The 11504-nt window shown below is 40.9% G+C and overlaps 1 protein-coding gene across 1 annotated transcript; it reads left to right on the top strand.

Annotated features, from left to right (window-relative positions):
* The first annotated feature begins 8349 nt into the window (after positions 1-8349).
* Positions 8350-11218, top strand: xbp1 (X-box binding protein 1). The gene is given in 6 exon segments (XM_010789034.1): positions 8350-8711; positions 9207-9303; positions 9630-9746; positions 9862-9942; positions 9945-10028; positions 10172-11218. Coding segments are annotated over 6 exon segments (1191 nt in total). The 5' UTR covers positions 8350-8475; the 3' UTR covers positions 10748-11218.
* Positions 11219-11504: the final 286 nt, after the last annotated feature.

Here is an 11504-nt window from a genome sequence, read left to right as displayed (position 1 = left end):
CTTTCAGGCTACACACTCACGGCTGCTACTTCCTCCCTACGGCACTAGCTGCGAACAGCTTCGACGGTCACTGCTAGTGTCCTCCCTACTCCGCTCTTCTCGCGTAGTCATGTAGGCTGCATAGTAGCGTCCAGCCAACCACTTGGGACTGGTGTCCGTCAAAGAACCGACACCGGACTCGCCTTTGGTCTGACCTTGAAGAAGTTACAACAACATCAAATCCTTACGATCCTTATCGACTCGTCAAGTACATAAAAAAAGTCGTGGAACTGTCTTTACCTTCCACTACAGATAACCGTCGTGAGGGCCATGTTCTTCGGAAAAAAATGCTGAGTCATTCCTCTTTCGGCCAAAGATTAGTGTCCCCATGACGCTGACTCTACAGGTTCATTAGTATGTAAATTCTTATCCTGTGCGTTCAAAAAGTATACTGTTTACTCTTTTATTACGGACATCGATTGAAATTCTCATTGTACAATTCTTCAGGGCTCCAAATATCACGTAAAAGAAATGATTGTTGACGACGAGACCTGGAGAAAATTTCTGCTGTGCTTATTTACTGTAAAAATATCACAAATAATAATTTGAGGAACAATATGGTACTTGTGGTAGACGTTTTGTGCGTATTGTGGAGATATACACTTACAAAACAGGACTTCTCTCAGGACCTGTTATCTCAATATAGAGAGCAATAACACATCTCTCCACGTAGTACAGTCAGGTTTCATAGGATACTTACTCGCGTTAAAATCATTAAGGACAATCACGAACAAAGTTTAGCTCCGTCAAACAAAAAAAAAAAAAAAAAAAATAAAAAAAAAAAAGCTACGAACTTCTCATACACCCAATTGTGTTCGATTCTCTCAAATTGTCGAACAACAGATGTTGTATTTTTACGCTAAGTTACTTTCACCGCAACATATCTTTACTCTGAGACTTTGTAAGGTAGTGCGATCTTGTAATCTGGCTGAAACGGTGAATTTGTCCCCTTGACTGGTTCACATCATACCTCACCGGGAGAACAGAGTACGTCTCCTTGGGTGAGGCAGAGTCGGGTACCCACAACGTCACCTGTGGTGTCCCTCAAGGATCAGTTCTCGGCCCCACCCTTTTCACACTCTATATGCTCCCCCTTGGCTCTATCATCAGCCGACATGGAGTATCATTCCATTGTTACGCTGATGACACCCAATTGTACCTCAGGATCAACCCTACCTCCTCTGCAGCCCTGCCTTCACCCACACTCACTACCTGCCTGGAGGAGATACAGGCGTGGATGAAGCTAAACTTCCTGAAACTCAACAGCTCCAAGACCGAAGCCATTATAGTTGGCACCCCACATCAGGTTCGGTCATCCACCATCACGACCATCACCTTCTCCGGCCAGGACATTACCCTCTACTCAACAGTCACCAACTTGGGTGTGAAAATGGACGCCCATCTGACCTTTGAGGCCCACATTAAACAGCTGTGCAAAAACTCCTTCTATCACCTCAGGAACATCGCCAAACTCTGCCCCTCACTCACTCTGTCTGACGCGGAAAAGCTAGTCCACGCCTTTGTCTCCTCAAGGCTGGACTACTGCAATGCACTCCTCATCGGGATCCCTAAGAAAAGCATCCAGAGGCTCCAGTACATCCAGAACAGCGCTGCTAGGATCCTGATGAGGGTGCGCAAATATGATCATATCACCCCCATCCTGAAATCACTACACTGGCTCCCCGTGGAATTGATTATCGAATTCAAGGTCTCCGTCCTCACACACCAGTGTATCTATGGTACAGCCCCTCCATACCTCAAGGAACTCCTCACCCCCCTTACCTCCGTGCGGACCACCCGCTCCAGCAACTCAAACCTCCTCAAACCCCCGAGGACTAAGCTCCGTACCATGGGAGACCGGGCCTTCTGCTCGGCTGCCCCCAGTCTGTGGAACGCTCTCCCCGACCACATGAGAGCATCACAGACCGTGGAGGTTTTTAAAAAAAGGCCTCAAAACCCACCTCTTCAATAGAGCCTATCCCTAGACCTTTTATTTTCCCTAGACATTTTACTTACTTATTATCACCCTTTTATCTTATTTTATTCTTTTTACTTATTTATTTTTATTTATTGCTTTTTATTCTTTTTACGATGTTAGCACTTCGGGATTTGAATGCAAATATGAAGTGCTTTATAAATTAAAGCCATTATTATTATTATTATATATCTTGAGTATTATCATAAAAATAGCACGTTTATTTATTTTAACAAACCACGTTCTCCAAGTAAAATCTATAGAACATATAATGTTTAATCTTTTTGAAAAATATGATCGGATCATCAGTAACAGATCATCAGTCTTGTGTACAGATCAGTCCGATAAAGTCATGCCAAAACAGCGACATTTAAATATCAGCATTTGCCACGGAAGGCAAGTGGCAGCTACCGTAAACCTTCTCTTAACTCTTAACTTGTGGCATTTACTTGCCACAGCAAGTTGTGGCATATAAGTTGTGGCATATACTTGCCACGGCAAGTTGTGGCATGGTTGTGGCATATACTTGCCACGGCAAGTTGTGGGATCTGTGGCATATACTTGCCACAGATACCACATCTGTGGCATATACTTGCCACAGATACCACGGAGTAGCGGCCTCTGTGGCGGATGCCGGAAGTACTTGCCACTGCCCGCAGATGCCACGAAATGCGCTTGCTGTCTCTCAATAATTTTGCGGTCTAGATTTCTTGAATTTTTTTCTTTTTTGCGTGTGTTTATAAATTACCTCGAGGGCCGTACCAAATGATCTCGCGGGCCGTATACGGCCCGGAGGCCGGAGGTTCCCCACCCCTGCCATATGTGAACATTACAGTGTCGTCACGGACAAACAGTGTTAGTGTTGTTGTTGTTGTTAGTCTACCAGTACAGGGAACAAAAAGAGCTCTCTGTTCTAACAAAGCCTGGCTTATCTGGGTTGAACAAAGTGCTTGCAGAGTCTTAAGACAATTACATAGAGGAGGGACACCAAGCACTGTTCCACTGGTTGCATTTAGGTTAATTTATACTGAAGAAGTATTTGGCTTGATTGTTTAATTTCCCAAAAATTGCATTTGGTGAAGAAACACTATGATGGATGGATTAATTAAACTGCTCTGATGCAACAAAGACAAATGGGTTTTCTTTGATCTACTAGCAGGGACATTCTTGACTTAAAAGCGTTGGTGTCTCTGTCACCTGTTTTACTGATAAAAAATGCAAATGAAAGTAGTGGTTTCCTTATCTGTAGATTACTTTTGCACTCACACACACTCAAAATAAGCTAACAGGTGAGGAGATATCAGAGAGCTGAATGGGTTTCTGCAGCATCATGCTTCAGTGCTAAGAAAGAATGACTCTGCAGCCTGTCAACAGAGCTGCTTTTGCAGGGTTGCAACTGGCGTTGGCGCCTTCACAGCAATGAAATATAAAGGGGAAACATTAAAGTGGAAGTAACAGAGTTCAAACGAGGACTTGACATATGAACAACTGGCAAGAATGACTCATATTTCAAGAAGAATTGAAGCAGGTAGGGCAAAACAAGAGATCTCTGTGCAGAAATTGGCAATGGAGAATAACCAAAAACTGAGAAAAGGGTGACAGAGCAAGAGATTCTGGAAGGTGTGGGAAGGCTCAAGGCCGAACAAACACCCCAGTGGATCGTGGGTAGGGAACGAGATGTGCAAATGGCAGGAGGTAAAGGCAAACACACCCCCCTGCAGATGGATGCGGTCCCAGGGTGTGACCCAACTCACCCCCATTGTCCAACCCGGCTTTGCCATACAACACCGTTAACACCAGTACCGCCCCAATGAGCAAACACACAGGCGTCACTGTTTATCCTGCATGCCAGGCCTTCCCTGTGGAAACATTTAATAAAATAAAGCCATGGTAGGTTGGCAGCAGCCTCCAAATAAAACATGCATATCTTGTTCCTAATTACAACGTGAATGCTGAAGACGAGACATGTTGCAATATAATTATATTGTTCTAATCAAGGTCATAGCTATGAAAGAATGCCGTGGAGCGAAGTGTAGGATGTGTAGCTGATGTTACTGAGATTAGCAAACATCCAAAAATCTTTAATTTGACTGCACACTTTTCATAAAATATTAATTGATTTTAGGGTTACCAATCTGTCCAAAAGTAATTTAATTCACATAAAAATTGCAAATAAAATAACGTTTAATTCCAGTTTTTATAAGCTGCTTTATGTAACTATTGAATATCATCCATTCAGTGGTGATACGGTTTATTAAACCACATGCTCACAGTATGCTTTTCATTAAGCTTTGTTGTGAACCTCACCCAAAACATCAACTGGCATAGTCTGAAACCTAAATGTAATAATTCAATGACATTTAATCAAACCAGACTTGTCCGACATTAGCATGCCCTCAGTTAGCACCTCAGTTTCAACACCACTGGGTGCAGTTGTAATCTCGAAGGACCGGTTATCGCTAACATCCCCACTATCTCACCATCTGTTAGAAATAAATGTGATTTAAATGCCTGAGATGTTTTTTTTTATGCTTTAGGGATTGGTCCATTTTATAATGTGGTTTTGAAGAAACCATCCACCTTAATCACAGGCTCCGACTGTGAGCTCAAGGGAGGATCCCCATTTGTGTGTGTGTGTGTGTGTGTGTGTGTGTGTGTGTGTGTGTGTGTGTGTGTGTGTGTGTGTGTGTGTGTGTGTGTGTGTGTGTGTGTGTGTGTGTGTGTGTGTCTAAGTACTGGTTGAGCCGAGTCTACAGCCAAGGCGGACTATATTTAGGTTAAGCTGTGCTCACAGTCCTTCTGGGAATCTTCCAATGAAGTTTTTCTGAATCGAGGATGCGGATAGATTTGCATCTATCTGAACATTTATCAATATTGGCACCTTTACATTTTGAATCTGTTGTATTTTATTTTTATGGGAATTCTTAAGCACAGTCATATCTAAATAATTAGCTTTTTGTTCAATTGTATCTGTTCTATTATCTATTACCTGAAACCAATAGATGTCACTCTGAGGTGAACCATTGGGAAAAATGGAATTGTAAATGCCGAATGTAAAAAGAACAATTTGCAACTCAAAAAATAAGACATGATGATATATACAATACAAAAATATAGTTTATAACAATTTCTGGAGGTTCTAGTCCACAGTGAGTTTCCACTTTTTCAGCCTGAGTGTCTATGCTAAGCTATCCATCTGCCGGTTAAAACTGATTTAAGGGAAATAACGAATAACAAAACAGAGCGATTTTACGAGGGTTCTCTTTGTGTAGTTGTTTGGTAAAGCTGTTTCTGATTTGGAACAGTAATAATAAGAAGTTTCAAGAAGCTTAAGGGCACTCTTCAAGGCAAAACATTTTCTCAGTGTGTTCAGTTCAAGCTCAAGTATTCTACAATTGCACTTACCGGTACATTCTTTTGAACAAGTCAGGCAGCAAAGACTTAAGCGCGTCTTGATCTTGTTTTCTTACATTGTATTCTGAGATGAGTAGATGTTTGTGCTTAGGTTGTGATGTTACACCCATGTAAGCACATCATGTGTAAAGAGGATTTTTATGAAGTCCTTCCAGAGTATTAGTTTGTAATTACAGTGCTCTCTTCAACAGAAGTATAAATCCATTGGCAATGGTCAAATATAAGTACATTAAGGGCTGTGCTTTCACAATTTTAATATATTTGATTTTCATTGTATGCTACTTTATACTTGTCGTACATTCTTCTCAACTACGTTTTTTTAAAAAGCTTTCGGTTCTAGATAGTATATAATCTATTGTGTTGTTACATTAAACTAAAAAAAGGAAAATGAGCTCCATCTCAACCCACCGTAACATTAAAGTACAGTTTACATTTGAATTAATCAATAATAATGGTCCAGATATATTATTATATTACAATGGCCTATGTAGACAAACAATACCTTCATTATTGATATTTGAGTACAACGCTGGTAATTTATTTTTACTTAAGTGAAATTTGGAATGCAGCATTTTTACTTGAAGTGTCGAGAAACACTTTGGACTCAGTGACATGATTTGCATTTTTAATGTACGTAATTTGCAGAACAAAAGCAGATGGGGAACATTTTCAGTTTGATTGATGACAGATACAGTACCCACTGGCTATACTGTCTTAACTAAAACTTAGCACAATCAAAGGAAAAATCCCTCAGGCTATTTAGCTGAAAGATTTTAATTCTCATGTGTTTACACTTCTATCCCGCATGCGGCTTAGAATTGATAAAAAGCTTCACATTTGAGAGGTTACTTCACTGATGATAAATGTGACATTTATCTCACACATAATGGGTGAACCCCCGCCAACATTCCATATTAATAATAACTATTTGCGTTTAATGTCATGGTGAGATGGTAGTGTTGCCTGTTTGCTCTCTTGAGTGACATAAAGAAACTTGAAAATAGGAAATGATAATTAGGAAGTATAAAGCCACAACTCAATCTAAATAAGCTTTTTTTGTTTTTAGGCTTGTGGCTCGTTAGTATAAACTTTCATTCATGATGCAGAGGGACTTTTACCTATCTAGTGTAGTGCTCTAAATGAAAGAAATCCTGTATTTAGATCCGGTTTCTTTCTTCAGTAACAGCTACACTGACACACACATCATCATAAACGGATGCTCTCACTTTCCCAGCTGTTGATTTTGTAGTGACAGTAAAATGTCTGCAAACAGGCCAGTGTTTGCTCTAGCTCCTGTCGTTACTCCCGCTGAGGTGAGAGATAACTGGGGCAAAGGACTAAAAGCTGTCAACGATAATGGTAGCCAGATAGCAAAAATGTAAATTCCTGTTTAAGGACAAAAAGAAGTTTCAGAAAGAGAGCGTACTTGTGAACTTGTTTGATGTGTTTTTTTAACAGTTTCTAACTGAGGCCTGTTTACTGGTGATACCTTTGTCGGATCATTGAAAGACTGCTTGTCGACAGAATGCCACCTGCAGAGTTACTGTGATGGCATTGATTGCTACACAAAGTTTTTGAGTACCATAAAGTACGCTCTTATCATATGTATACATATCTTTCACCACAAGGCTTTTCATGTAGTGAACTGAAAATGTCACCTATTGTGTTCATAGTTGAGCAACAGTGTGGTCGCTGTCACCACATCCACTTGTTTTTGTTGTGAAGCAAAGAACTACAAACTAGAGTCCTGTGTGATGGATTTCTCTATAGGCCAAGCAAACCACAGTTTCAAAAGCATCCTTTATAGACCTATTTTACATCAAGTCAATGTTATTAAATTAAACTTTTAGAAATGATAACTGTTTTTTTTATCACATTCAAACAGAACATTTATCTTCACACTTGCTCAAATGAATCGTAAAAACGTCTCAAGGCTCCTCATTTAAAAAGAGCAAAGATTGAACCATATATTTCACTTCCACGTTTCCTGTTAAATTAATATGAAGTTTTGTTCGCTTGCTGATAATAACACAATCTAGTGCTACTAATACTGTTTAATTTTACAGGATTTAAATAGGGTTAAAACCTCTCTCAGTGGAGAGGAAAAAGAAAGAAAATCCTTTGGCAGACAAAACAATTGATAAATATTTCATTCTTACAATAGATCTCTCCAGGAAATATAAAATAACCATTTCAGGGAAAGCCATCAGAGTGGTAAAGCTTGTTTTACGAGTCAATTAGACTTCCTCAAAGAAAATAATGAGGAAACTAGAATGTACAAGACAAAGAGCAGAGAACACGAGATGTCTCAAAGAGGCCAACTAACAGCATATTGGAACATAGAAACTGAGGTCTAAAAAAATCTAAAAGAAAAAGTTGTTCTACATACTTTGTCTTGCATAACATCTAGAACCTCAATATGATAAGTTTCTGTGAAAAACTAACCAACTTAAAGTGGGCTACTTTAGGGAATAGAAAATATGTAATGGATCCAGGAAACTCCAAATCAATGTCATAGCTCTATAATCAATACAGTGAAAGTACAATAGGCTCATAGTGTTCTAATTTGAACTGAGGACTGAACGTGTCTATGTGTGTAAAATCTGATGCAACTCTTTGAAATAAGCATTGATTATACACTGAAATCGAAATTAACTCTATTAAACTATCATGTCTGGTTCACAAAATACAATGGTGCAGAGAGTGTTGACTTGAAAACCGAAATTGACAGCTAGTATTGAGGGGAAATTACACTTTAAAACGAATTTGGGTTAATTTGACTTTTTTTAAAGCAGAGGGAAACTTTCAATGCAAATTTCTTCAGCAAGGCGACCAATCACAGGCCGTAAACAAGTTGCGTCAGAGCCACAGGGAGCCTATCAGCTTTCACCACGACAGTAGAAAAAGACCGGAGGTGCAGCCCTTCTTGATCAACAGTTGAGAATTGCCAGTGATCAGGCAAGCAGTGAAACCTCAAGGGTTCCACTGAATACAATAAGGATACCCGATTAATTCTGATTTCAGCACCCCCAGTAGGATATATCAACATGGTGGTGGTAACAGCAGGGACCGGAGTGTCCCACAAAGTGCTCCTGATCTCCGGCAAACAATGCAGCTCGGCTAGTGGCTCACAGGCAGTCTACAACCGGCCCATATCTGTCGTTTTACCGTCATGCTCCAGCCCGGCGTCGTCGGATTCAGAGTCCAACTCCTCCGCGGGTCCGCCCATACGAAAAAGACAGAGGCTCACACACTTGAGTCCAGAAGAAAAAGCACTTCGCAGGTTAGTCCCTCAAAAATATCCCTTGATATATCATTATGTATGGGGTTAAAACCTTTATTTTTAAAGGGAAAACCCGGCCATTGTTCACGGTATTACCACAGGGACACGCCCAAATATATGGATCCCTTTGATTTGACGTTTAAACCGCAGCACAAAGAAAGTAGGTCAATGCTGAATCTCCCAATATTAATATAAATAGATAATCTATGCAGTTTTAAATAGCACCATAATGTAGTTACAGTTCATGTCGTTAATTTATCACCCTTGGACTTTGAACTAGCTTGTCAAAGTGCTATCTGAGACATTTGACTGTCCGCAGACGCGCCCGTCACTGAGCAGGATACTGATATCCTGGTATGTCTGCGTGGCAGCAACATGGCCGGGGATTGCGCAGTACTGTGAACTCAAGTAATGTCAGGAGGCTTAGTCAGCATCATGGAAATAATGTGTGCTAAATTCCTGTCCGTCCGTCCCCCTCGTCAATTTTTTTTCCAGGAAACTCAAGAACAGAGTCGCAGCCCAGACAGCCAGAGACAGGAAAAAGGCCAAAATGGGAGACCTGGAACAGCAAGTCATAGAGTTGGAGTTGGAGGTAAAAATAACAAACATTTTAAAACGGGATGTAGCTATGAATTCCTCTTTTTATATTTGCCAAAAGTCAAACATATGTCTTGAGCATAATGCCATTGTTGAGATTTTTTTATTTTTTATTAAGCCATTTCACAACACAATGGCATTTCCAGCCATAAATGTATAACATCCTATAATGTTTTTAGTGTTGCAAAAGAAAAACTAAACTACATTGCAAAACCACACAGCAGTTACATATCTAGTGTTGGTTTTTTCACTTCAAGCATCACTTCCCCATAACCAGTTGCAAGTTTCCAGTTCAAACATCTGTTTGTTCTCTTCCCGCAGAATCAGAAACTTCACATTGAAAACAGGCTACTTCGGGAAAAGTCAAGCGGCCTTTTGACAGAAAATATTGAACTGAGACAGAGACTTGGGTTGGATGCCCTCGACTCAAAAGAGGAGGTACGATTATGATGCCATTTGGTTGTAATGGAGGGGAAGTAGGGTTGGTTTTATAATGATTGCGTTTTCAGTGGAGTTACCCTAATTCACACTTTTTCATTCATTTTCATAACAGGTTCAGAGTTTGTTATCCATCGGGAATGACGCAGTTTTAGGGATCGGGTCTTCTGAGTCCGCAGCACTCAGGCTATGTGTGCCTCCGCAGCAGGTGCAGGCCCAGCAGTCCCTAAATCTGAAGACTTCTCAATGGATTCAGATGATTCTGACTGTTCAGACGATGAGGTAAGTCTCTCATATGGATGTCTCCTTCTTATAATGAAAAGTCATGTCTTGAGATTTTAATCCTGTCTCTAAGAAATCCACTAGCCAGGTCAAGGGTAACTAGGCTAATCTCCTATCTTTTCTCCATTCTCCCCCCTCACTAGTCTGATTTGCTCATGGGCATTCTGGACATCCTTGACCCAGAGCTTTTCCTCAAGTCTTGTGAGCAGGAGTGCCAGGAGCCGGAGGAGCTGCTGGTCGGAGGGGGGAACCCAGTACCTCCCGCCACACCTGCGACTCTGGGGGCCTCACCAGTTAAGCTGGAGGCCCTTAATGAACTGATCCACTTTGACCACATTTACACGAAGCCCGTGGAAGAGGTGAGCATCGGGCAGTGCAGCGACCCAGAGAGCGACACAGAGAATATCGACGAGGCTACCTTATCGGTTATCGACATGGTGGTGCTCGAGGAGGAGACCGTCTGCGTTAAAGACGAGCCGGAGGAAGTGGTCATCCCCAGCTGTGACAGTCACAGTCAGGTGGATGACTTTTTCTCTGAAACCCCCTCCCCTGCCCTCAGCGGCCTGGATAAGGAAGCTTGTCTTGCGGACACCTACAGCGACTCCGGATACGAAGGGTCCCCTTCCCCTTTCAGCGACATGTCTTCTCCCCTGTGCTCAGAGAGCACCTGGGAAGACATGTTTGCTAATGAACTCTTCCCCCAGCTTATCAGTGTCTGAATCAACCATACAGCCCAATAAGTTATAATATATTTACATTTAAGCGCTAATGTGTAGTGTTAATAACAATGGAGAAGCACACAAAGCTTCAGAGTATCGTATAGAACACAATCCACTCATGTATAGGCTAAAGTTAAGCTCATAATCTCCTTTTATATTACAGCAGGTCTGTACAAATGGCGAGGCTGCATTGACTTGTGGGAGATGGAGTTCATGACAGCTAATTTTGGCATCCTTTAATTACAGCAGAGAATTCAAAATGGATTTAAAATCTCTCGCTCACAGTTCATGTTGACACGTGGGTAGAATCAAGTATTTCTGCAAATTATTAGGGGGATGGGGACCGATCATTTAAATATAACCTATTTATTTGTGTATTCTGCTTCGGAGTCATTGTATGTAAAATGCTTTCTTCTAATTTGTCGACGCTCTCTATGTAGCCTACTGCATTAAAAAACTTTTTGCATTGCACCTCGTGTCTCTGAAGTCATTGTAACTGCTTATACAGGGAAGAAAGAACTACAACAATCAGATTTGAGAGAATAATTAACTCTACAGTATTTAGTTCCCAAATGAATATGCACATCAGGAAAGCAGAATGTTAAAATGAGGGATAGTCAACGCAGGTAATGTTTAAAACAATACATTTTAGGATTTTCTTTTTGACTACAGAAGGTACAGAAGAGCACTGGAAATGGGGAGAAGGGTGGATATGAAGCAAAAGGTTGAGCTTCAATATATGGGAAGGTCTGCTCTA

This window comes from Notothenia coriiceps, unplaced genomic scaffold (genome assembly GCF_000735185.1).
Source record: "Notothenia coriiceps isolate Sejong01 unplaced genomic scaffold, NC01 NC01_scaffold00001443, whole genome shotgun sequence".
Classification (NCBI taxonomy): Eukaryota; Metazoa; Chordata; class Actinopteri; order Perciformes; family Nototheniidae; genus Notothenia; species Notothenia coriiceps.
Note: the sequence above shows the minus strand (reverse complement) of the source record. Positions and strands in the feature narration are given on the sequence as shown.